Genomic DNA, 27,782 nt, shown 5'->3' on the forward strand with positions numbered 1-27,782 from the left:
GCTGCACCAATCAAAGACGATATTACATTGTCAAATTGCGGGTAGTGTATTACATGAAAAAAAAATTAAAATACAAGGATATCTTACCGATTTGTGGCTTCTACAGGAAGATATACCATTGTGTCACCACTGTCAGGCCCGTGCTAAGTCTACATTGGGTGGTTACAACATTATGGCTAATAATCAAATCTCATTGCAGAATATGAACGGGGAAATATTCTTCCGGAACAGAGGTGTCACGTGACTGTTGAGCTCTGCAATTACAACAGCCTGCGAGTGATGACCATCTACCATGTGTTCTGCTGGAAATGTTTTTGATTAAGAAAGCCCTACTACCTGGTCACTCTGGATAAGACTCAGCTAAATGACAATATTATAAATTATATCAATGTAAAAAAGAACTTCATAATCATCTATCAGCCAAATGCATACAATATGTGGCCTGTTCTCCGACATTTAAGGGCCCGTACCTTGTGGATGTCCTATGTAGAAGTGTGTTCCTTGCTGGGGTCCGTGCTGCGGGTGCTGGGGCACAGAGCCGGGGCCCTGCTGGGGAGGAGGCTGCAACATCACTAACTGGGGCTGACCGTGGCTCCCCGTGTGGTGGGGACCAGACATCGCCCCCTGCACATGCTGGGCAGCCAGAGGATGGACAGACCACGTCAAGATCAGAAAAAGGACTCCATTCAAAGCAATGCTGATCAAAAAATACACTAGGGTTTTTGCACTAGGGATGCACTGATGAGGTTTTGTAACAATGTGATTGGCTGATCACCGATTGCCAATTGAAATGGATCCATGACGTGGTGCCCAGAGTTCCTAACAGTGCATCAAGCATAGACAATAAAATGTCATTGTTCTTATGGCTGCATGACATTCCTGGCCTAACCACATGTCAAATAAACCATCATTGTTTTTTTATCCAAACACTTACTGCATGTTAGTGTGTGCTTGATGACTCTTGACTCTTGAAGATTTTCATTAAGGCAGCACATTTCCAAACTAATCTAATCATACAGGGCAGGCTATGATATTCATAACACCAACTGAGAAAGGAGTAGTCGGTGCTTATCAGCAGCAAAAAAACAGCGAAAGAACAAAATAATCAAACACTTTTAAAAGTGCTCTGCTCAGAAAAGAACAAAATGAAATGATATGATCTCTGTGCTATGCTTCTGGAAATATTGTAAAAACTGCAAGATCACTTAAAAGAACAGATGGGCCTGTTCCCGATTAAAAAACAAAAATACACAAACGAGACCTGCATTCAATTATTGTCAAACAGTTCATGAGCTTAAATAACAAAGTTATGTCTACAATGTTATGATTGTGCAGTTGAAACGGTGATGACAGCCAATCAGATTTCCCATTTAGAATGTGTATCAGCCAACTATGATCAGTGCATCCCTATTTACCACAATTACAGAACCTTCTGTCATACTAAATATGACATTTTTATACATTTGGTGTGTTTTAGGCCTACCCATTCTACCAGAAGTCATTCCTTCTGTGATGCAAGAGAAGGAACAGCAACCAAACAGCATCACTCGTAACCTCTAGACGAAAGAGAGGACCCTGCATGCTGGAGCCATACCTGCGCCAACTGTCCCAGGTTGTACGTGTGTGGGATGCCCTGGTGGCTGTGGATGCTGTAGCCCTGGATGGGGTAGGATCCCTGTGGAGACGTGTGGCCCTGCGGCATGTTGGGAGGGGTGGGTGCTGATAGGGGACCTGAGTGGTACAGCGACTGGGGCTGGGGGCCCGCCTGGGCATTCTGAGGATGAGAGAACGCGCCGTCAGATGGACTCCATTAGACAACAGCATACTGGTATCATTTGCGAGATCCATGGGGTCTTACCTGTCCGGGGCTAGGGGCAGCATGCTGAGGTGGGGGCTGGTTGCCTGTGGGGGTGCTGGAGGGCTGCGGCTGATGCACTGCGCCCGAGTGATGGGTGAAGGACTGGGGTGCTTCAGAGAGAAAAGATAAACAATGCCTTTATTTTTTCTAGTAGGCTACATTCAATCAAGTCTCCTGACAGCTATACAGTATGTATGAATATTTTACTGTCAGTAAATCATGAGACCAATATCGCTCTGGCTGAATTCCATTTCCACATCATACTTGCGTATTATACGGTGTATTGCATGTCTGTCTCACTTTTTCCTCTCGCCTTTTTCTCTTTTATCACCACAAGTTTGTTACACTGCAACCCAAATTTCGCCATAGGGACAATAACGTCGCTATTCTATTTCATGCATCTTGTGCTATTCCCTTTAGATAGCATACCAATGCAACTTTCAAACTATGTGCTTATTTGATTGTTTTAGCAATTGTTCCACGGTCAGCATTAAAAAGCTGCCATTGTACAATTGGCTAAAACAACACTGTTGGCATCATGTGAACTACCGTAGTCATTAGAGGTGTCTTCTCTCATTCACTGCCCTGTGTTTGGTGTTACCTACCGTAGATGCCCTGCTGTGGGCCCTGAGGTCCGTCTCCCTGTGCAGGGAACTGGGGGCCTCCTGGGGGTCCCAGGGCCTGAGGGTGGGGACCCCCGCCTTGACCGATCATCCTGGCTCCACCCTGCAGCATGGAGTACATAGGCTGGAGAGTGGGAGAGAGAAAGAAAAGAAAATCTATCAATTTTCAACATCACATTTTGTGGGGGTGAGATACAGGAGCTTCATTACCTCAAGGGGCTCTTATTAGCCTCCTCTTCTTCACTTTGGCACTGGGTTGAATAATGAGCTCATAAAGTTAAAGACTATCCCCTTCTCTCTCCATTTACACCATCATTATAATCCCTCCATTCTGACCTTTAGTTTTGGCCTTACAAGCATGTCTCAAACTCAAAGGGCTTTACATAGCATCATCACAGTCATATTCCTCATCATATAGCTACACACAACACAGGTTACATCAGGGGTGCCCAAACTTTTGTAGAATGAGTTACTTACAAAAATAAAACTAGTCGCGAGCTACTTCTTTTGCCCTTGCCCACCCCCCCCCCCCCCCCGCCCAAGTACATATTAAAGCACATTTGAACAGTATCATTATGTATTTAACATGATTTAATAATGTTATAATGTTAAATACTGTAGATACTGAGCTAGCTATACATGAGTGGGATTTAGTTTATGCATAAAAAGTAAAAGACAATAAAAAATAATACATTTTGGATTTATTTGGCAAGCTACTTATTCATGGCCCACTATGCCTCTCATAACTGGAACAAACTCCCTGAACACATTAGATCTGCCCCTACTCTGCCTATTTTTAAATCCAAGCTAAAGACCTTTATGTTTACTCTTGCTTTTAACTGCTACTAAACTACCGTAAATTCCGGACTATAAGACGCACCGGTCTATAAGCCGCAGCACCAAAATTGACTATTTTTTTCTTCTATAAGCCGCACCGGACTATAAGCCGCGGGTGTTTTGATGTTTAATTACCATATGAAAGGGTTCTGCACAGAGAGGAATGTCGGGAAAGAGATCGCTGTTTGGGGAAGCTCCCATTTATTTTCAACAAAACAAGCATTACGGTAGGGTAGGCTATAGGCTATAAGAAGCTCCCATTTATTAACATTTCAACAAAATAAATACCGTAGCTATAAAAAATAAAACAATAATAATAATAATAAAACAATCCTCAAAAGGATAAAGTGCTGTAAAAACAATAAAACAATTCTCAAAAGGTTAAGGTGCAGTAAATAACTGGAAAACAAAAAACAATCCTCAAAAGGATAAGGTGCTGCCAACAAAACCAGGTACCGTAATCCTTCTCTTCATCTTTTAGATGAAGGTGCAGCAAACGGCTGTAAACAGAGTCAAAGTAAAGTCACTAATCCTCGTCTTCCTCGTCTTCCTCTTCTTCCTCCGTACTGAAACCAGCAAAGTCCTCAACTTCAGTGTCGGAAACGAACAGGTTCAGGGTGGCTTCGTCAACCACTCCTCTCTCTCCTTCGTTGTCGCTCTCAAAACCAACGAACTCCTCTTCGTCACTGTCCGAATCGAACAGCCTCTGAAGGCCCTCAGCTGTGGCGGCGTCCTCCTCTTCGTCACGCAGCAGTCCAGCCTTTCGGAACCCGTTGGTGATCGTGGATGTCTTAACACTCCTCCACGCTGTCAGGACCCACTGGCAAACTTGTGCGAAAGTTGCCTTCCTCATTCGCCCTGTTTTTGTGAATGACTTGTCCCCGCTCGTCATCCACGTCTCCCACTCGATGCGCAGCGCCACTTTAAATGCGCGATTGACACTGATGTCGAGTGGCTGGAGATGCTTGGTCGTGCCCCCAGGTATCACAGCTGGAATGCTGTTTGTTTTCTTGATGGCTGCTTTGACCGAATCGGTGATATGAGCCCTCATGCTGTCCAGGACGAGCAACGCTTTCTTTTGGTGAAAGAATCCTCCAGGGCGCTGGACGTAGCACTGAGACAACCACTCCTTCATGACACTTTCCATCATCCACCCTTTCTTGTTGACTCTGACGCAGATACCACTGGGCATTTTCTCTTTCGGCATCGTAATCCGCTTGAAAATCACCATTGGCGGCAGCTTCGCTCCAGATGCTGTGCAGCCTAGAACACAAGTGAAGTTGGTTCTCTCGTGACCTGTGGTTCTTAACGTGATCGACGATTCACCTTTCTTGTTCACAGTGCGAGTGAGTGGCAGGTCGAACGTCAAGGGCACTTCATCCATGTTTATGATCTGCTCCGGTTCGATGGAATGATCCTTGATCTTCCTTTGTGTGTATTCGCCGAAGTTTGCGATTTTCTCCTGGTAGTCGGGAGGGAGTTGTTGGCACACAGTCGTCCGCGCCCGGACAGACAGTCCCTTTCGTCTCATGAAACGAAAGCACCAAGATGGCCCACCTCTGAAATGTTCAATTTTCATCTCGGTGGCTACTGTTTTTGCCTTCAGTCGGATCTGCACCGTGGAAACGCCTCGGCCGTCTGCTCGCTGGGTCAACACCCAGTCCTCAAGGGAATCTTCAAGCTCCGGCCATCTGCTTTTGTGGCCTCTGAAGGACTTTTTTGTTTTCTTACACTGAGAAAGTTCCTCCTGCTGCTTTTTCCAACGTCTCACCATCGATTCATTTATGCCCAGAGTACGCGCGGCTGCTCTATTTCCCTCTTTTAGTGCGAGTTCGACTGCTTTCAGCTTGAATGCTGCGTCGTGCGAATTTCTGCGTACCTTCCCCATGGTAAGTGAGAGACAGACTGCTCGTCTTGTTGTGATTCCGGGCTGATGAACTTTGCTTACCGTAATTACCATATGTAAGGGTTCACGCACAGAGGGGATTGTTGGCTGTTTGAGGAAGCTCCCATTTACCGTATTACCTAGGGATGCACCGATATGAAAATTTTGGCCGATGCCGATAACCGATATTAACATTGCTGTTATGGCCGATAACCGATATTTACCGATGTCGATATGATCTGTATAAAACCACATTTTTATGATCATCACATTTTGTACATACTGAAAAACACATGTTAACACTGAATTTGAAAAAGTTATGCATTTCTTTATTTGCAAAGCCTTTGGAAAAGCCCATAAATCATAGATTTACTGCATTATTTCATATCAATGTGAAGAATTTGGCTGATAATGATAACCGATATTAACATTGCAACATCTGACCGATACCGATATGACCGATATGTTAAAAAATCGGCCGATACTGGCCGATACCGATATGATTGCCGATATATCGTGCATCCCTAGTATTACCGTAACATTTCAACAAAACAACATAACACAACACCTTTGTTTATTTCGACAGTGCACACAGTGTCCGCGGTGTGGTGAAAAGAGGGCAACAGAGGAAATTAAAACAGAAGTGGATTTATAGGTAGAAAGAGTGCTAAAAAAGAGAGATTTTATTTGTATTTGAAATTTTTTTTTCTGAAAAAATCCATAGATAAGACGCACCGTTATATAAGCCGCAGGGGCCAAAAAACGGGAAAAAAGCCGCGGCTTATAGTCCGGAATTTACGGTACTGCCTCTCTCGGCCTGTAATTTAAAAAAAGGATTCCTGTACATTTCCAACAAATGGACTGTACATGTAATAATAATACTGAAGAGTGCCTTGTAACTTATTTAAAACAGAAATAATGTTTCATGTTTGTTAATTTGAGTATATATTTTAACTAAAACTGTCGGCTGTGTTTTTTATGTGTTTTTTATATGTGCATTGCTTTGCTGCTTGTTTTTTCGATTATTTTTTTGTAAAGCACCTTGAATTGCCTTGTGTATGAAAGGTGCTATATAAATAAAATTTGACTTGACTTGACTTGACATGGCCTGAGATCTACTGGTAGATTGCGATCGGCACCCCTGGGTGGGTCATTTTGACTAGATTATAGACATACTACACTACACAAACACAGCATGTCTTTTAGTCCATGGGCCAAGGCAAAAATCGGTACCACCTGAGGTGACCGCACGATTTTGTTATTTTTGTCTTCCTACATGTCTCTAGTTTATATTTTGGTATGATAACCCTGCTGATTTGGTAGCTTAAGGATAGTTATCACTCTGTAAACAAACCTACCCCCATATAAATGACAAAACCCTGATTTCTGTGTATTAGTCCAGATGATATGTGAAAATGATCTTCCCTTTTTCGTAAAAGCATGAAACTTGGTACGCTTATAGTTTGGGGCCCTGTACAGTTTCAGAAATTGAGCCATCGCAAAAATGCCTTGTGGCGGCCATTTTAATTCTGCCATAAGCAAATTATGTAGTTTGCATCATATCTCCTGAACCACACATGCTAACACTGAAAAGGAGATGTCTATCCCAATGTTTTCATGGTCAAGGATTACAATGATACCATATAGAACATCATAAACTGTTAAAGTGACTAATCAATGGTGAATTTGATGACGTTGTGAGAAGGAAATGACAGTATCTGATAACCGATGCTATAACTTCAAAGCCATGACCATTCTCTGGCTAAGATGTTTTGATGAGTGATTTGACTTATATAGACCTTTTGTTAAAATAGCGCCCAGGTCCCTCCTAAGGATCCTGGGATTTTCCTTGCCAGATGGCCAAATCCAAGATGGCCACTGGCGCCATGTTAAAAAATTGACTTTTGACCCAGAGCACATAGAATAATGTATGAAGACACTTTTCGGTGCAAGTCAACCACGAGGAATCCGATTCTGACATCAGTTTGACATTATGGCATAGTTTTGACCCAGAATTCCAAGATGGCTGCCATCCAGTATTGTGGAAATGTAACTTTTGAATGGGAAGGTATACTGTGCGTTTGGGGTTTACCACAAGGAAGGAGATTAACAATGGTGGATGTTTTGGGAGTCATTTCAGAATTATGTTCACTGAAAATATGTTAATGTCAACACCCATTTTACCTTGGTACTGCTGTACCAACTACCCCCAGGATTTCTTGCATTAAAATATTTAATGAATGTATGACAAGATAACTAAAATAAGCTCTTTTTATTAGCTGTAGCTATAGATTCTGAATCATCAGATTCCGCTCATCATCTTTAGCCAAGTATGCTGTGTCATACCGGTCGATCACACAGATATGTCAACATCACCATGGCGGGCAAGGATAATGGATGACACCTTGTGGACATAGTCCGACCACTTGTATTGGGTGCCATCTTGTGTCTGCCAATCTCTTGCAGATGGAATTGCCATCCTTTAGATCATGCCCATGTCAACGAGAGTGATGTAGGGTTCTTGCAGCCCTACAGATTGGAGATAGAGCTTCTTCTAGATGCGCTTGCTTTTCTGCGTCTTCCTGTATGTGATGTTGGAGTTGAATAAGGCCACACATTCATCAAAAACACAATGTTCCAGCAACTCGTGGAGGTTTACAAGTTGACCACAACCAGGTCAATCACTGCCTTGGAGCGCTCCACTCCATCTCAGCAGCTCCTACCTTGAGTTCCTCCCCGGGTAGTCTCGCTTGCCAGACTCCCTCCCTACAATGGCAGAGTCTGGCTGCTAATACCTCCACCCTGGTATAGGGGAAAAAGGCTCCGTTCACCTTTACAACTATCCACCAAACGTATCAAGCAGGCCTGCTTTATTGCACAATCCAGATCCAACCGTTTTCAGCATGTAGCAACGAGCTAGCATTGTTGATGTTGTTTGCATTTGAGATAGACAGATTCGACACGGAGGGAGTGGAAACGAAATCCATAAATGGTCGCCACCAGTCAGTCAGAGCGGGTTGGAGCATGCATGCAGGGAGGAGGGTGGAAGATGATTGTGATGCTGCAGACGCGAAGTGCCGCTGTGTGTAAATTCAGCTCGAGCAGGACCCTGGCCATTCACACCAGACGCACTGCTTTGCTCCGCGCCGGTGACAACTTGTACTGACTTCCTATCTGGCTTCACACAATCACTCACGGGTCTCACACAAAAATAGATCAGACGCCGAAACAATCTCTGCATGGGGCGAGCCGGCCACATCACGGCTGGTCTGACTGAACGGTCTAATGTGCTAACAAGTGCACCAAAATGAAACTGGCTGCGCTTCCAGATGCTTCGTCACTTCAGCGTCTGGTGTTTTTGCTCCTTTTCGCATCCACTCATTGCAGACTTAAAATCAGCCCATGCTGCAGGAGAGGAGAAGTTGACCAGATTCTTGCAAGTCCCGGGGGCCCTATCTTCGCAAAAGCGGTACGCCGCGCGCAATGCAAATTGGGGGCGTGCACAAGCGCATGCCTGTTATAATTTTACTGGACATAGGCGTGCCACAATCAGCCGTTTCTGCTCAGAATACGGGGCAGCACCTCTTACACGCTAAAAAAAAGCACCTCTTACGCGCTAAATACTCTGCTGCGCTTGAGCGCACCATAATCTCTATGCTGTGCAGCACAGAGTAAAATTCCTTTTGGATATGTCATTACACATGGACGTGCCCACGCCAGGACATCAAATTCTGCTGCTAAAATTGGATATTAGGAGATAATTCAGTGAGGCAATGCAATCAACTATAACTCACTGAGAAACTTTTATCACATCGCAAAGAGGGAAATTAATTGAGAAAACTTGTTGGACAATGGACATAGGCTATTCACCTTCACCTTTCCCATAGTCTCGCTGGCCAGCCTCCCCTCCCACGCAGGTCTCCATAGTGGGATTGCGTTGGGCGGCGCTTAGCGGCAGTGCCCTTGGAAAATAGTTTCCAACAATCCAACTTGCCCTTTTCAGCGTGTAGCAACGAGCTAGCGTGTAGGTTTCTGCCGTTAGCTTGCTAGCTAGTTAGCGTTGTTGTTTTCACTGAGGCGGCAGGGCACTATTTACAGCGACACACAGGGAGGAGGGAGCGGAAGCCGCTCTGATTGACATGGTCGGAGCCAATGACAGAGTTTGTAATAAGCCGGGAGCAGACATCCGGCACCCACTGAAACAGTCGCTCCAATGGGGAGCAGCTGTAGAGCAGGGGAGGGCTTATCCCAGTTGCCTGTTTCCGTGGCGCCAGACTCCTCTCCCGGTAGGGAGGGGAGACTAACATAATTATGAAATTACCCTCAAAACACAATAATTGTCATTACTAAACCATGTTTGGTAGGCATGGATTTGCAATTAAAATAGCTATAATTCACCATTGTTAATCTCCGTCCTTACTCTAAAAATGGTAAACCCCAAACACCACATACGTATATGTTGCCATTCAAAAGTTAAGTTTTCACGCTACTGGATGGCAGCCATCTTGGAATTGTGGGTCAAAATTATGACAGAATGTTAAACTGATGTCAGAATCAGATTCTTTGTGGTTGACTTACACTGAAAAGTGTCTTCATACATTATTCTAGGTGCTCTGGTTCAAAAGTAAATTTTCCAAGATTGTACCAGTGGCCATCTTGGATTTGGCCATCTGGCAGAAAGTCGGAGGATGTTTGGGAGGGGCCTGGGGGCTATTTTAACAAAAGGCCCATAGAAGTCAAATTACTCATCAAAAAATCTTAGCCAGAGAGTGGTCATGGAATTGAGGTTAGCCTATAGCATCAGTTATCAGAAACTGTGATTTCCTTCTCACGTCATTAAATTCACCATTGATTAGTTACTTTAACAGTTTATGATGTTCTATATGGTATCATTGTAATCCTTGACCATGAAAACATAGGGATAGACATAATCTTTTCTGTGTTATCATGTGTGGTTCAGGAGATATGATGCAAACTACATAATTCACTTATGGCGGAATTAAAATGGCCACGCGAGGCATTTTTGTGATGGCTTAATTTCTGAAGATTTACGGGGCCCCAAACTATATGTGTACCAAGTTTCATGCTTTTATGAAAAAGTGAACATGATTTTCACATATCATCTGGACTAATACACAGAAATCAGGGTTTTGTCATTTATATGGGAGAAGGTTTTTTACAGAGTGATAACTATCAATAAGCTACCAGATTGGCACGGTTATCATACCAAAATATAAACTAGAGACATGTAGGAAGACAAAAATACAAAAATTGCGCAGTCCCCTTAGGTGGTACCGATTTCACCATTGGCCCATGGACTAATTACATTGTATCCTTCTCAAAACACCACTGAATTCCCCAAAACACCACTGAATTCACCATTAACTATTCATGTGAACAGTTTATGATGTTGTATAGGGTGTCATTGTAGTCCCTGACCATGAAAACATAGGGGTAGACATCACATTTTCTGCGTTATCATGTGTGGTTCAGGAGATATGATGAAATCAGGGTTTTGTAATTTTTTGGGGGTAGGTTTGTTTACAGAGTGATAACTATCCTTAAGCTACCTAATCGGAAGGGTTATCATACCAAAATATAAACTAGAGACATGTAGGAAGACAAAAATAACAAAATCGTGCGGTCACCTCAGGTGGTACCGATATGTCAAAATTTGAGCCTTGGCCCATGGACTATTTAGACTGTGGAAGGAAACCGGAGCACCCGGAGGAAACCAACGCAAATACGGGGAGAACAAGCAAACTCCACACAGAAAGGACCGGGGTGGAGATTCGAACCCATGACCTGTTTGCTGTGAGGCGACAGTGCTAACCACCGTGCTGCCCAATTTCCAATGCCCTCCCTGTGGAAATAACAGGGCTCACTAACAGGGCTAACTTGTTGCATAGTTAATGGGAAATCCAGCCCGTGAATTAGAAGGTAAGACATTTGACACTCATTTAACCCATTGATACCTGATGCAGCATTTGCGTGTATATCCCTCATTTGTGTGTGTATCCCTTTAAGACCACGAACCGCGTGACGCGGTCTTAAAGGGATACACACACAAATGCTGCATCAGGTATCAATGGGTTAAACAAGCTTCCAGAGCAAATGCTGGTATACATGAATTTGGGAATATGTGGGTTGAACCAACGCATTTTCAACCTTGTCTTATTTTCCTAGTTTTTGTCATCATGAAAATGGATTGTGTGCCCACAAGTCCTACCTGTCCGGGGTAGGACATGGCCTGGATGACCTGCTGCTGGCCATACTGCTGAGGGTTGTACTGCAGGTAGGACTGAGGGTAGGGTGAGGCCACCAGTGGGGCCCCAGCCGCTGACGCCGCGGCCTGCAGCATGGGGGGTGCCGAGGTACCGTGGTCAGAGCGCTGTGCCACTACGGGGCCTGTGGAGGGACAGGAATATGAAGGCAACAGAACCCCACAGGCTAAAACAACATTCGATTGCATTGTTAACTTTCCAAAACATTACAGATACAGTGCAAAGCGAACTGGCATTGTGGAGAGTCTGGTTCTCTTACTGTTCAGTTTGACATCCGGTTTAGAGCCCACCCTTGTTCCAGTTTATGCTGCAGTGTTATCGTTCTTCCACAGACACGCCAAATCGAGTCGAGTAGTACAGTAGTACAGTAGTACGGTAATAATAATAATAATAATAATAATAATAATAAGTAGCTTGTTTTTAGTGCCAAATGGTTTTCAGAGCGGAATTGTTTTTGGAGCACAGCTCTAGACCAGATGCGCAACTGCAAAGCTTATGGTCCCAGACTAGTGCAAAGCAGTTTTTCAGACATCACTGCACTGTTGTGTTGCCAGTTATTATAACCTTGTACAGATATGCTGGCTGGCATTTATGGAACCTTTAAGAATAGGATCACTGATGTACGAATTCCCCCAGTCATCTCAGTAATAATGATATGATGGAAAGATTAACCTGCTCCAAACTCTGTGAGCTAAACTTCTATGAGAAGTGTGTTTGAGGGTACTTTCAAGCCCACCTATCCATTTTCAAAAGATTTCAAGGCCTTTAAGTCTACAAACTTTTAAATATTTGAATTGGAAACTCTTCACATCACTGGAGAGTGGGACCGCACCCTTACCTTTGCCCCTGTATTTTCCCTGGTTGACTGTAGACATGGCGTACTGGTACATTTGGGGCTGCGGAGACGCAGTGAACAAGAAGTCAACATAAAAAACAGCAGCATGGAACAAATTCAGCAAAACTGGATGCTTTCTCGTGGGGGCTTGAAATTAAAATGTGATATTTATCAATTCTAGACACTTGTGTTCAGTCAGATTTTGCAATTCTGAAAACTACTTTGATATCAAAGAAAGCAAATTAGCTGTTGGAACCATGAAAACAGTCACAGCTTCAGAGATGGGGTGTGTTCCAAACATTTCCCACACAAAAAGCGCTTGGTGAGTATTTGAAACAGAACTTCCCATGTAAAAGGTATTTGGTGTGTGTGTGTGTGTGTGTGTGTGTACCTGTACAGGGATCTGTGAGAAATATTGGAGGTAGGGGGTATTGCAGAGTGGTCCCTGCCCCCCTGGGTGCTGAAGGACGACTGGGCTTGGAGGAGTGGGCCGCGGAGGGGTGGGCGCAGTGTTCGGCTTTGACTGTGGGAAAAAACAACCAGAGCTGAATACATCTGCATCTCACTGAACTAATAGGGTTTCTACATGTTTTCCATTTATATGTTCTTGACTGCATTTTAAGGTTTTGGTCTGCTTTTAACATGATGTATGCTGATAAGGTCAACTAGGCCAGATGACTATTCTTCACAAAGACAACAATAACAACAACAAAAGTCAAACGACAGTTGGTCTACATCTTCAAAATGTGTGTAGTAATGACTATTTGGACCGAACATCAATATTTTAAACGCTTTTATGAAACCTTTTATGATTATGAAATGACCAAATTCCATCTTCATAACTTTCCAGGCCTGACATACATAAGGCATACGTCAACTGTCCTCTAGTCACCGTCTGGTATGCTGCTGCCACTCTCAAAGACATCAACAGACTTCAGCGCATCATCCGCTGCGCTGAAAAGATAATCGGATGCAACCTGCCATCCCTCCAGGACCTGCATGCAGCCAGGACACTGAAGCGGTCTCGCAAGATCATGGTTGACCCCTCCCACCCTGGCCACAAACTCTTTAAGACACTCCCCCACGGCAAGAGACTGAGGTCTACCAAGACCAGAACCACCCACCACAAGACCAGCTTCTTCCCTTCCGCCAAAGACCTCACCAACAACCCCCTCCCCCCCCCCCGCCCCCACACACACAAACTCACTACCTCCTCCTAAACTCAACTGAACCCCCCCCCCCATAAAACTGGAACTCATATTTAATGCCTGTCTAACTGGGACTGTAAATTCATGTAAATTCCCTGCACATTAATGCCTATTTAACTTAGGCTGTAAATTTCATGTACCGGTACATTCAATATAAACTCTTATTTAACTCCGACTGTAAATTCATGTAAATCCACTGCCTATTTAACTCAGTCTGTAAATCTCATGTAAATCCAACGTAAATTCATATTTATCATCCACAGAACACTTCACCACTCATGTACATATTTACTCGATTTGATTGCACTTGCAACTTTGCGATTGTCTTTAGTTATCTTCCTACTTCTTATCTGTATATTGATGTGACCGCTACGCTGCATACAGACACTAAGACAAATTCCTCATATGTAACTTGCATACTGTGGCAATAAAAGTGATTCCGATTCTGAAATACTACACAGCCTTAAAGAAAGACGCCATCATTTTGGGAGATTCGCCTATTTGCCAACTTCCCAATAGTAAGACGATAGCAGACGCCTTTGTTTTCTCTGTGCATGTAGTAGAAAAATACTGAGCGCTAGTTAGCTTAGCACAATGAACGGTAGTCAATGGCTTCCATATTGCTCAATGCTCACATGGCATAATCCAAGTCTCCACAAGCCCTGAGATGCGAAGTTGACTTAGAAAAACATCAGCTTTTACACAGCCTGTGAATGCAGCTTTTACACAGCCTGTGAAAGCAGCTTTTACACAGCCTGTGAAAGCAGCTTTTACACATTTTGTTATGCCTTTTGTTCTGCCAGTGGAGGTAGTAACAGCACAGAATCAACGTCTGTCTAAAAAGGGGTGAGACGACGAGCCAGGAAGCAGCTCATTCATAAAAAAAAACAGCTGAGCTTCAGGTTACTACTGGAAATAAGAAAACCAAAGCAGATATCATTCATACAGCAGTGGAATCAAAGGAACGGAGAGAGAGAAAAAGCTGTTACTGCAGTCTCGCTCTCCTGTTGTGTTCCCTCCCTTATGAAAAACAAGTAGCCTATTCCTGTCCATTCATAGCCTACTAAATCCATAACTCCCTATAAGGAATACAGACAACTGTTACATTTACAATTTACAAAGCACGCGTTTAACATCAGGCCTTGTCCGGCCGTGTCAGTGACGAGCGAGTAATGAGACATAAGCAGACAGTGAAACTTTGAAAAGTATTTTCTGAAACAAAGTGGTCTATAATGGGGACTATGATAACGTTATTAAAAGCAGACTGCTGCTGCCTCTGTGATCCATGACGTCGATCAGATGAATATTGAAAGCTGCTCGTTAAATAGACTCCTTGTAAATCAACTGAGGTGCTCTGCTAACGGGCAATAAGAATATGCTGATATTTGTATGGCCACAGCTAGGGATGGGACCGATCCGATCCAATATCGGTATCGGGTGCCGATACTGACATAATTCACGAATTGGATCAGAATCGGGGCGGGCGGGTTTGCAAGTCCAGCGCGGGCCACACAGGGGGTGCTGGCCGTAATTTGCCCATGTACAATAGTATCCTTCTTTGCCTTGTATATTTTCTTAATTTTGTCTGCTTTTTGCAAGGTATATTTAAAAAATAAATCTTTAATTGGCCAAATCTTTGCCTATATTGTATATTCAAGAAAAATATCGGTATCGGAATAATATCGGTATCAGCAGATATCTTAATTCAGGTATCGGAATCGGATCGGAAGTGAAAAAATGTGGATCGGTGCATCCCTAGCCACAGCTGGTGCACAAACTTCTGCGCAGCAGGTACAGCTGTTCACATGTCTTTGGCAAGGATAGAACATCATGCCGGAACCCCGGCTCGCACTGTGTAAAAAGGCAATGCTGCCTCATTTGTCGGCCTTCGTAACGGCTTTATTGTGGGATGTCTGTGTAAAAGTGGCTTTAGATTACGCCAGGTGAGCAGCTATCTTTCTCGTCTTCGTATCGGGAAGATGGCAAATAGGCAAATCCCCCAAAATGCTGGCATGTTCCTTCCTTTAACCAGCATAATAAAGTTTGAGCAACTTTTTGACACAAATCTGTTGACTTACCATTGGTTGAGGTTTGACAGGGTTGAACTCTTTAGCGTTGGGGTTTAGTGTTGACTTCTTCACTTGGCTAGGAGAAAAGGGGGAAAAATGTGCTCAAACTATTATGCACATCACAATGAAGGAAGTCATTTAGCCAAATCTAATAAGCATATCACATCACAAAGTACTAAGTAATTGATCTATCTAATTTACAATGACACATCTCTAGTCCCCTATTCATAACTTACTCAGCCACACCCCCTGTCCTCTCTGTTGTGTCTGACCTGCTCTCCTCGCTTCCTGGTGTAGTGGCGGGCTGAGGGATGGCTGGCGACTGCCTGTCTGAAATGGGCCCCGTGGTGGCGGTTGTTGTGGCGCTGGGTGCAGCGGCGCCGTCCTTGGTTGGGTCCTCAGCAGGTGCCGGTGAGGACTGAGGCTGGGGCTGTGAAGGGCTGGAAGCTGGGGCCTGGGCTTTAGTGTCTGAGGCTGGGTGAGCATCTGACAGGGAGGGTTTGGCCGGGCCGGCCTGGGCCATCTCACTCGAGGCAGGAGGGGTCGCTGCTGCTGGGGAGCTGGGAGAACTAGAGTTGCCGCCACTAGACTGGAGCTGGGGGAGCAAGAGCGATAAAAGTTAAGCAAGTGGATAAATATAGTTCCACTTGTGTGCCACCGTTCCAATGGTGGCACACAAGTCAAGATCTGAATCTGGCCTTTTTTGAGGTGTTAGCTCAACAGTAATTGCCAAATATTAAATTCAATGTCTGATAGTAATGCACTGATACACATATACAGGATGGTTACAGGATGAGCTCAGGCTTGAATTATCTTTTTTTGTTTGTTAACTCATTGAGTGCCAATGACGACTTTAGTCGTCAATTCTTTTAGTGACGTAGAGTGCCATTGACGACTAAAGTCGTCAATTGCTCATGCAGAAACCGCTCATGCTGCAGCCCAGAGCCATGTAGATTGCTCTGGCTGCTGCTTGACGGTGCCTGCCAACAGCAATCAATCCGCGCACACAACTGAGCTCCTCTGCCTCTGTCTGTATATAGTTTCTCCACACGATTACCCACCAGAAAGGCAGCACCCGACCCCGAAGGGCCAAACTTTTACCTGCAGTCCCGTTTGGCATTTCCTTGTCGCGCTGTGAGCTGTCGCAGCGCTGTCGCGCTGTGAGCCGCACCGCCCGCAAAAACGGAGGCTCCGAAAATAGACTGGGTGCGTGTGGGGAGGAGTTTGCAGCTGAGTGGGGGAGAGGGGGGTGGGGCACGCAGGCTCCACAGAACTACACCACGTCACTACATCAGAAAATATTAGCTAGAGTCAGTGAATGTGCTTGAAATGCTGCATTTCACAAAAGGCTGAATATCTCAGCTTCTAGATGGAAATGCATGTTTTTGCTGTTTTTGACCTATCTTCTCCGGCTGATAACTAAAGAACGGAAAATGGTATCAATAAACTTTTTTTTGCTGATGATACAATAGAGTCTCCTTGTTCTTTTTGCGTGTTCGGTGTTTACATAGTAATATCACACAATATTCTGTGGGCCTCGAGAAATCACTGAAAACGCTCTGAAACTCTGGCACTGGGAGCGTCCGTTCTCCAAAAGTGGCTGGCACTCAATGAGTTAAGATTGGCTAAGTGGGTGGCGGTGTGGTTCAGGCACGATTGTGATGTAATCAGTGATATCATCAGTGATGTCACTTGAGCAATTGTGATGTCATCAGTGATGTCACTCGAGTAATTGCCATGTCATCGCAATCACGCGATGCAAAACGTACTTCCGTTCGTGAAACCTACTGATGTTTGCTTGTACTTTCATGCCTCATAAGCCCATATGGGCTGGGCACCAATTGTGTGTGACATGGAAATAAAATAATCAATCAATCAAATATATATATATATATACAAAGACAGACTAATCAGCCAATATCTGCTTTAGAAAGCAATATCTGCATTGGTCAGATGTTTCACTGTTCATATGAAGAGACATGTGGCAGTGTAACACCAGTGCTTTTTGAGGACACTTCCATTTGGATTTCTGTTGTCATGCTTCATAGAGAGAAGCTGGTGAACTCTTACCCTGAATTCTTTGCCAAATTTACGCAGCTCCTCAATCTGCGACCTTTGCTGAACCGAGGAAGCTGGAGGAAGGGAGAGGAACCAAAGGTGAAATACCAAACAAATGTGAAAAGATTACAACTAGAACGACGGCACCGCGGATATATGCCTCCGCCAACGAGCAGTTGACATCCATGTCTGGCCAGACTTTGATGTTTGAGCCAAATGTGAAGAAATTCTGTGAAGGCTGAGATATGGCTTTACCGAGCTTGAAAATAGCATACGTGAGGTCACAGTGACCATGACCTTTGACCACCAAAATGTAATTAGTTCATCCTTGAGTCCAAGTCGACGTTTGAGCCAAATTGGAAGGAATTCCGTCAAGGCGTTCCTAAGATATCGCGTTAACGAACTTGGGGATGGCATTCGTGAGGTCACACTGACCTTGAACTTTGGCCTTTGACCACCAAAATCAAATCAGTTCATCCTTGAGTCCAAGTCGACGTTTGAGGCAAATCTGATGAAATTCCGTCAAGGTTTTCCTCAGATATCGCGTTAACGAACATCAGATGGACGGACAACCCGAATCCATAATGCCTCCGGCCTGGCTATCGCCGCCGGAGGCGTAATAAAAACACCAACAGCAGTGAAATGCATTTTGGGCCTTCTATAGTTTGAGAGTGGAAGTACTTTATAATCCTAATTACTACAATACACAGACAACTACTGTCAAATGCATGCACAAACAAACAAACAAGGCATGCAACTTTCAGTCATTTGGGCACCGCGGCTAGTGAATTTCACAAGCCAACTTAGTGATCGAAAAGCGTATGTTTAGTTCAGTGGAGAAACTTACAAGCCACAGCCAACATGTTCCAGTAATTGGCTGGTACCAACTTTAAATCCGGCACATACCTTTACTACTCTTGCCATCCTCTGTGCTGCTGGGGCTCTCAGCTGAGCGCTCTTTTGCAAGGATCTCGTTCACTGTGGAGAAGAGGCAGACAGACAGTTTCTCTGTAAATGCAGCGCTTCATTTGATTTCAACTTCAACACCTGTCACTTTCTCCTATGAGATGACTAGGGCTGCAACAACTAATCGATAAAAATCAATTATTAAATTCGTTGGCAACGAATTTCATTATCGATTCGCTGGGTCACGATGAGTTGGGCCGCAGAGCCATCTGTTTTGTTTGCAAAACAGTTGCCCACAGCTTAGTTGCTGAGGCGCAGAGCTGGCTACGTCACTCCCCGCTGTAGCGGAGTCTACTACGTCACTCGCTTTTATGATGAGCGGCATGCGCAGCAAGAGCAACAAGTTGAAACATGGCTGAGGAGGAGAAAGCCACTTGCCCCAAATCATCAAAAGTATGGGAGCACTTCACGTTAACTAAAACTCAAGACTGTTGCATGCAAACTCTGCAAAGTCGATCTTGCATGACATGACGTACCACGGTAATGCATGAACACCTGAAACGAAAACACGTTGGATCCATGGATGATGACGGGTGAAGGGAGCTCAGCCGGGTAAATTAACTTAGCGTTATGCTACTACAAATTCGATATGCAAACTAACGTGACATTATGAAGTGTGGAAATGTTCGTCTCACAGCAGATAGTTCGTTTCGTTTATCTAACATTAACGTTAATAGCCGGTGCGGTGTTTGCTCACCACCCAGGTTAACAAGCATGGCTTGTGTTTACGTTAGCCGAGCGGCTAGTTAGTTACGTTAGTTAGTGGTAGAGCCGAGGTGGTATGTTAGTCTAGCAAACTAAGGCTAGAAAAATTGAATTTTTTATTGACTGGCATTTTGGGACCACAAATCTTTCAATCTATTCTCATGTCTATAATTAGGTATTTTGTTGTCCCTAGTAGTAGTTTATTGTTGATCACGTGGATATGTCTCTGTGTTTGTTTGTGTGTGTGCGCGCGTGAGAAGGAGAAAGTGGTACTGCAGAAACATTTACCTTCATATAGTTCATGGCGTGTTGTTAAAGGTAGCCTATTAACTCATTCCCCGCCAGAATTTCAAAGGGAAAGTCGCCAGCCACCGCCAGGGTTTCTGATCATTTTCACTATTTTTCCAAGATCCACAGAATATTTTCTTCTTCTTCGGGTCCTGAACCGAATAAATGTCTCTGATGGCGGATACTGGCAGACAGTGTTACACTCAACTATGAACCCCATGATGATTTGATTTCCCTTTCCGGCCAAACGCGCCCGAGGTCACAGCATTTACCGTACCACCGGTGTGAGAGAGATTCACCCCGCTCTTGAGAGAGGGGAGCCGGGAAGGGGGGGACTGGTTGTCCATATCTGGAGGTCAGGAGCAAATCTACAGGCTGAAATGTACACGGTGTGAGAGTTTAGGAACTGGATTACCTGAGGACAAGACGTTTGTCAGCGCCCGGTGGAAAGAAAATCCTTCAGGTTTGAGTGACAGGCCGCCCCGCTGTCATGGAGTCCGTGGCTCGCTAAAAGCTGCCGGACCACGCTTTGAGCAGTGCCTGGAGCTGTTTTATGGAGCTTTTCGGACGGGAGATTGTTGTCTCTGCTTCCTGGTTTTGTTGGAGAATTGTGGTCGCTTCTGTACAACTCTAGAGGTGCTGTAGTATTTCACAAGGTGAGTAAGAGAGCCATCCATCACATGACGATGAAAACAGCTTGACGTTCTATGACCGCAATGGCGGGAAGCGGTATCTCGTAAATGACGTTCAAAGACGCCAATGGCGGAGAATGAGTTAAGTAGCAAATCCTAGGTAGTGATTTACATTGAGAGATTCTGATTCTGATTATTAATTTATTTTTAATAATTTTTCATTATTGTTTAGACAACTCTGGTCCAGTCAAGCAGCAGTTTTGTGGACTAAGTCAATTTGGGACATTTTGTTTTCGAATAAAATTGTTGAAATAAAATCCACGCATTTGTTTTTATCCTAATCAACGAAATAATCGACCGGTTAATCTATTATCAAAATAATCGTTAGTTGCAATCTTGAGACCCTCTCATTATGGCAGATGGAGCTCACTTCATTACAGATTAAAAATGGTTTTGATTCGATTTGACTGAAGGTCTAACTAAAACAGCAACAGGAGGCAAAGGGTGGGACATTACCATCTACAGGGAAGAGAGGGGCGGGGCCAGACGTCTTCTGGGCGGGCATGGAAACAGATGATGTGTCCAAATAAGGCGTGTCCTGGGAGGGGCCTGATTTAGGAGAGCGAGTGGCTGGAAGAGGATGAAAACAGAGGTTAGGTTTTAAGGTGAAGTTCATTAATAATAAAAGGTATGCATTTTTTTATATGACAGCAGACTGTCTACCTGTTGACTGAGTGTGTGAGTTTGGAGTGCGGACTGTTCTGCTCGACTGTGGAGGTCTTTGGGCTTTGGGAGATGTTCTGGCTGACACTGAAAGGGGCAAAAACAAGTTCTCTTATCCTCTTTCCAATACATGTTTCATGAGCAATAAGCCAATATGTTGGTCAGGGTTCCCACGCTTTTTCACAGACAAAATTCTAATACTTTTCCATGACTTTCCATGACTTTTCAAGGACCCAGAATATAATTTCCATGACCATTCATGACATTTAAGTAATAATACATAAAATGTACATTGTAGCAACATGCATTTCACCCCAAAGCCCTTTTCAGACACTAGCGTTCGATTTCTAGGGTGGAGACTCTGGAGAAACCAACTCTTCTCCTTAACTCACCTGTGTCCTCTTCTCCCTACGCGCACACGATTTCTAAGGTGGAGAGACTGGACAAACTAACTTTTCCCCCTCTTCTCCTTTTACTTACAGTATATAGCCTCAGCCACGAAGGATTTATTACATCACTGATGAGATCACAATTGTTCGAGTGACAATCACTGATGACATCATTGATGACCACAATTGCTCAAGTGACATCACTGATGACATCAGAATTAACTGATTTATGGCATCATCGGTGATGTCACAAATCCTGACTTAACACCGCATGCCCACTTAGGCAATTTTAATGATGATGATGATGATGATGCAGTGAACTCCCTAACTCCAAACCTGGGAATTCTTTGAATATCACGATACTAGTGAAGCGTCAACATGTGCAGCGCAATTTTTCTAATTCTATAACTTTTCCAGGAATTTCATGACCGTGGGAACCCTGGTTGGTAAAACACATCTTTAATACAAGTTCACACATCCCACTCACCTCCATTGACAGGCCTGCCAGCATCAGACAGCGAGTGTGGGAGTGAGTGGGAGTGGGGGACAGTGTGTCCATGTGGGGCGGGGGGGCTGGCTGGGGACGGGGCTGCCGAAGCTGAGGCTATGGCGGCCGGCCCCCCAGGGGAGGCAGGGGTGTAGGGGCTTGCAGGGCCGGATGCGGGGCCTGGGCTGGGGCTTCCCTGGGGGTGGTGGGATGCGTAGGCCCCGCCTCGGGCAGAAAGGGGGCTGTTTCGCTCTGAGGGGGAGACGCCAGGTTGGGGGCCGGCGGCAGAAGGCAGGGGGGGTCTGGGCGAGGAGGAAGAAGGGGTGGAGCGGTAACCTCCGCTTAGACGATTGTGAGGTGGAGGCCCACCGGGGCCTCTCTCACCACGCTCTCGTTCCCGGTTCATCTCTCTCTGACGCTGGGGTAACGGAATGTACTTGCCATCCCTGGCAAAGAAAGAAGGATAATACATTTATATCACATACTGGGGCAAAACATGGGCATGGACCAGATATAGTCACGCCAAATTTGACTATTATACAGTACATATCTGGTGGAATAAGGATTCCGGTCACAAGAATCTTGAGAAATTTTCTGTGCCACTCACCTTCTTAATGACTTTTTCTAGAGTGTTCCTTGATGGCATCTACCTCCCTGCCCCAAAAAAACCTAAGCACCACCCCTCTCACCTGCTGCTGGCTCCAGGACTGTCCCTGCCTCTCTCACGCTCACGGGGGCTCTCACGGCCCCTCTCACGATCACCGCCGTCCCGCACCACGGAACTGTACTTTTCCTCCTCACTCTTGCCCTCCTCATTTTCCAGGCTGACACGGTGGCGATACTGGGGGCTGGACTCAATCTCACTAGCCAGGCGAGTGGCACGTGCCTCCCTCTGCCGGTAGCCCTCTGAGCTTCCCCTCTCCAGTGGCACACTGGGGGGAGGAATTGGTTTGGGGGGGGGGGGGGGGGGGTTGGGGGTGCAAAATAATTATGTAAAATCTCATGTACATATCTCTGAAATAGTCAAATCAGCTGCAGTTGGGGTGAAAACCTGCCTACTCTTGCCCCCCCTCAATGGCACATAACTGGACATCACTGCCATCTAGGGCAGTGATTCCCAACCACGGGTATGTGGTACTTGAGCAGCTTGCAGTGGGGTAGATGGAAAGATTGGGGATTACAAATTATTACCAAAATGATAGAAGCACAATGACTTTACTTAATAAACAACTAGAACTCACAATAAGATGTGACGTAATGTAATGTGCAAAATGTTTCCACGTTACTCTAGGTCATTACTTGTGTCATTTCCTTTCTACAGCCTTTTTGGCACATCTTTATAATAAGTGAATAATAATTCAGCAGGTACGTACGTGTACATGGAGAGGCTGGAGTCATATGTTGACTGGACTCCGTATTTCTGTTCATTGTAGCGGAACATCTCGTTGGCATCCCAGCCATTGGACTGAGAGAGAAAGAGACCACAAGTTTAGAGTTTTCACTGGATGCATTCATCAAGCTTCAGGGTTTTAATATGGCATGATGTCATTTGAAATAACGCTCAAATAGAGGATCAGATCTGCAGAAGCTGTGATTTTCTATGTCAATTTATCTCAATTAGACAGTCCCATTTGTTTCAAGGACTGCAGCTAAGATAAATGAGGGAGTGCATATGTGTTTGTGATTATTTCTGAATCAGGGTGTAAATGAATACAATTTCTGAGGGCAATAGGTATTTTATGACTTGTCTGTTGGTTGGTGTGTGTGTGTGTGTGTGTGTGTGTGTGTGTGTGTGTGTGTGTGTGGGTAAAACAGAGATGGAGAGACTCACTGCATCATTCTCCAGGTCATAGCTCTCTCCATTGCTGTCTCCTCCCTCCCATCTCTGCAACACCTTCTCCTTGTGTTCTCCATTGACACGGGTGGAGCTGATGGCTGTGTCCGTAAAGGTGTCTAGAAACAACAGCGACACAATATCAGTCAGCACCAGACGCTTCTTGCCACAGGAAAAAAAAACTAAAAAATGACGTGTTCAGGGTGTCCCATGCTGCATCTAGAATGTGATGTGATCACGCCCCCAGTCCTGAAAAATGATATGAGCAGCCAGATGCCCTGTTCACATTCACACCTGGAAGCTGCCCAGTACAACCACAGTCTGATCTGCTGACCACTGAGCAGCTCCACTGGAGCGGTTGGGGTTAAGGGCCTTGCTCAAGACAAGGTCACTTCAGTGGTGGTAATGAGGGAGGGGCAAGCACTGCCTTTTCACTTTCCCCACCCAGATTTATCCTGCCGGTCCCAGGGATTGAACCGACGACCTTCCGGTCACAAGCTCACTTCTCTAACCTTTAGGCCACCAGAGCCCCATGTGTGTGTGTGTGAGACGTGTTTGTGTGTACCTCTGGTGGCATAGTTGAGGTCAACATCTTTACAGATCATAGCGACCAGGTCTGAGGGGTTGAAGATCATGGTGTCTGTGATCTCCTCCCTCCGGGGTGGGCTTGACGTCGAGCCCTCCTCCTCGCTGCGCTTGTGGACTGCGTCCACCGCCAACTCACACTGAAGACAAAACACCAGCAGTGAGGAAGTTTGTGTGAACTGAAGGGCAGGTATTACAGCAATAATCAATCAATCAATCAATCAAACCTTTATTGGCAGACGCTTGGTCCATAGATGACACATACACAATTACAAAAAGCACATAAGGGCACAATAAAAGAACAAAGACAACAATAATGATGACTACTACTCGTTTTTAAATAAACAAAAGGAAGATGGCATAATGTTACTGGAGTTTACCATCACCGTGAGAGGATGACTACCAGTGCCTTGTAAAATGAATGATACAGGGGTGTGTGTGCCTGTATGGTCAAGATGTGTTTCTTACCCGAGAGCTGAGTGTCTTGAATATGCCCTCATACACATTGCCATTCTTCACTTTAATGTCACAGGTGGAACCCTATGAGACAGATAAAGCCTGTCAATAAAAACCTTGAGGAACCAGGAACCAGGAAAACACATTTTAATTACAATAATATACTTGAAAAAGTATCTGTGGATTGTCCTGGACAACCACAGTCTTTTAGGGACAGTCCGTGCCTCAATAGGGCAACTGAAGATTATGCCCAAAGCATGGATGGTGCAGGAGTAGCTAAGGCAGGAGATTAACTCTTTCCCTCTCCATGAACACCAACAACACTTCTCTTGCCAGATTTTCCCAGTCAGTCAACCCCGCAACCTTCAGATCACAAGCCAGTTGCTGTAAACCTCAGGCTATCACTGCCTGAGACAGGACGGATCACGAGGACGTTTTGGAATGAGTTTGTATCTTGTTTCTAACAAGAAATGGTGTTTATAAGAGCTGGAGAGTGAGGGTGATGATGTTGTGGGACATGAAGTCTCTGGCTGGCGTAATGAGCGCTAAATCAGCATGCTGTGAGAAAGACAACGATAAAGCACATGACTCACCACGACAGCCGTGAGGAAATGGAGCGTTCTGGCATTGTTGTAAACGCCCTCAAACACCTACAGATGGGAAAGCGTGACGCCAATCAGACAAAATAGGCATAAAGCAACCAAAGGGCTTAAGAGTAAAAATGCATTCTGAGCCTGAAAGGTTCTTGAGGTGTGTGTGTGCGTGTGTATGTGGGGGGAGGCAGCAAGAACAAAAACAATTGACAGATTTCAGCGCTGCATGAATGGATATTCAACACACAGCATTATTAATCTATAAACCCAATGCAATAAGGGTCACCTGGTTAAAGAAAGAAGAGAGAAATCAGTGGGCACGGTTTTATAGCAATTTACTCCTAAACCGTTCGCACAGATTTGTAATATCTACTTTGATAACATCAAACAAGGACTATATACAGTGAGCAAGAGCAATTACACACAGCTTGGCATACATATAGTGTCACGGTCACCTCGCTCATCGATTGGTTCTAATGGCTGTCAATCAAAAGTGGGTGAAGTTCATCGCAGTTACGCAGATGCCGATATAGAGGGCTTCCGTGTCGGAGTTTGCTCTCTCTGACCCTCAACCCATAGTAAAGATGGCGACTGTCACTAGTAAAGAGCAAGTGCGGAAAACTGCAACATGTAAACACAAGCATGCAAAACATCAACAAGACAAATCAGAGTCCCTGGGGTGTGAGGCGTGCAAGTGGGATGCCTGCAAGCGGGCAGAAAGGGGCAAGGTCCGCCTGAAGACATGTCGGCGCTCAATCGGAGTGCTGGGCCTCATGTCATGGCAAAGAGCGAAGCGGCTTGGCGCCGACTGCCATAGGGACGGATGTCGTGGTGCGGCATGGTACCGGGCCGGAGCTGTAGCGGCGGTCGCCGCCGCTGAAACCGTGGCCGGAGCTGTCGTGTAGCAGGGAAGGTCGAAACCGTCGTCGTCGTGGTGGAAGCTGAAACTGTTGAGGCAAAATGCAGCAATGGTGGCTCCCAAACAGACCGGGTCCGGCAGCTCAGCAAGCAGCTCCGGTGCACCCCCTCGGTAGCCGGCGCAAGGGGAACAGGCATCCAGCCGCGTTGTCGACTCAAGCCACAACCCACCAGGTCAATAGGGCGTGGTACGTGATGAGATCCGGAGTTGGCGGGAGAGGACATGGCCACCGGCATTAGCATCATGGCGGCTAGCTCACTTAGGTCCGGGCAGTTGAATGCTAACCTTAAACCTAGTGGCAGCTAGCTCGGTAGCCAGGGCTGGGCCGTCGAAAACTAACATTGTGCACATCAGCTCGGTGCGTGTTCGTAGTCACTACAAGTTGTAGCAACTCACGGGGGAAGGTGCAGAGGACGTGGCCGGTGCTCAGGAGAGCTAGCATTGGGCCAGCTAGCATTGGGGTTGGCGTCCGGGTGGGCTAGCGCGGTGTAGGCCAGCCTTGTGTCCCGGTGCTTGCTTGTGCTTCTTCGTGGTCCCTGCAAGCGGCAGGAACGTCGGGGTCACCAATGTGGGGTCGACAGGAACAGAGACAAGTCGGTTCTCATTCGACCCAGCACTTCGCTGGCGTCATTTATTTCCCCCTAGCTAGCTAGTAGCTGTGAGCTGCAGCCTAGTTGCCTCCTCGGTGAGGAGGTGGAGACTAAAGGGCGAGGACAGAAGGTGGCCCTTTATAGTCCAGCAGCCATGCGAATCCAGTCATGTGACTCAGCCCCTTCGGCTGTTGTCCGCTAGAGGTCGCTAACAGTCCATTTGTGGTCACCACAATGCTAATAGTGAGCTCAGCTGAGCTGTAATAGCACATAGACAATGATCCATAACGATTGATTAATCACATCAGTAGGTCTAATTTATGATCCAATGTGTGAATAAGAAATATGAAAGATATTTACTCCTTATAAATCATGCTTTTACAAAACGCATTTCAATTAAATTGTATACAACTCTGTAGGACGTTGTGGTGTCCCTGTTTGATGTTATTACCAATATACATATTACAAATCCCTGTGCATGGTCTACTAATCCAGGGACCTCTGTGCTCACTGATTCCGGACGGTTTACTTTCCCATGCGCATGGAGCCGTGCGACCGTTTACCAATCAGTGATAATATGGATTTCCACATCAATAGTTGTTTTCTTACCAGGTGACCCCTGGGGGCCTCTGTAGAGAACAGTCAAAGCAATGCCACGTGTTTATGCTGAATGACGATTGTAAATTGTGAAAGACAGATGACGTTCAGGTCTGTGATTGTAAATTGTGAAAGACAGATCACGTTCAGGTCTGTGAGTGCCAAAGCTGTGTGGTCAGAGATCAGAGTGTACATAGCGGCATTGTGTCTGGGATTTACTTAATGTTAAAAGAGCATTCTTTTGCTGGTTGCAGAACAAACACCCGGTTCCCTTACAAGTGTCGGTTTCATGCCTTCACAAGTGTATTCAATCCCTAAACAATGCCCGTCGCCATTTGTTTTTTACTCCTGTCTCAGTGAC

The 27,782-nt window shown here is 45.3% G+C and overlaps 1 protein-coding gene across 2 annotated transcripts in view; it reads right to left on the bottom strand.

Annotated features, from left to right (window-relative positions):
* Positions 1-27,782, bottom strand: part of LOC310775432 (ataxin-2-like protein) — a 33,438-nt gene that overhangs the window by 2,108 nt on the left and 3,548 nt on the right. Inside the window, exons 3-22 of one of the 2 annotated variants that reach the window (XM_083635578.1) lie at positions 25,316-25,372; positions 24,735-24,806; positions 24,247-24,406; positions 23,679-23,800; positions 23,221-23,312; positions 22,537-22,779; positions 21,848-22,293; positions 20,972-21,058; positions 20,765-20,878; positions 18,564-18,635; positions 17,670-17,731; positions 15,872-16,194; positions 15,609-15,675; positions 12,714-12,845; positions 12,326-12,383; positions 11,433-11,611; positions 2,464-2,605; positions 1,859-1,968; positions 1,595-1,774; positions 471-633 (exon numbers count right to left, since the gene is read on the bottom strand). In XM_083635578.1, coding sequence (XP_083491704.1) covers positions 471-633; positions 1,595-1,774; positions 1,859-1,968; positions 2,464-2,605; positions 11,433-11,611; positions 12,326-12,383; positions 12,714-12,845; positions 15,609-15,675; positions 15,872-16,194; positions 17,670-17,731; positions 18,564-18,635; positions 20,765-20,878; positions 20,972-21,058; positions 21,848-22,293; positions 22,537-22,779; positions 23,221-23,312; positions 23,679-23,800; positions 24,247-24,406; positions 24,735-24,806; positions 25,316-25,372 — 2,881 coding nt within the window. The remainder of the gene's footprint in view (positions 1-470; positions 634-1,594; positions 1,775-1,858; positions 1,969-2,463; positions 2,606-11,432; positions 11,612-12,325; positions 12,384-12,713; positions 12,846-15,608; positions 15,676-15,871; positions 16,195-17,669; positions 17,732-18,563; positions 18,636-20,764; positions 20,879-20,971; positions 21,059-21,847; positions 22,294-22,536; positions 22,780-23,220; positions 23,313-23,678; positions 23,801-24,246; positions 24,407-24,734; positions 24,807-25,315; positions 25,373-27,782) is intronic. The other variant, XM_083635579.1, reaches the window with a different exon arrangement.

The sequence above is a fragment of the Poromitra crassiceps genome (assembly GCF_964638095.1).
Source record: "Poromitra crassiceps genome assembly, chromosome: 4".
Lineage (NCBI taxonomy): Eukaryota > Metazoa > Chordata > Actinopteri > Beryciformes > Melamphaidae > Poromitra > Poromitra crassiceps.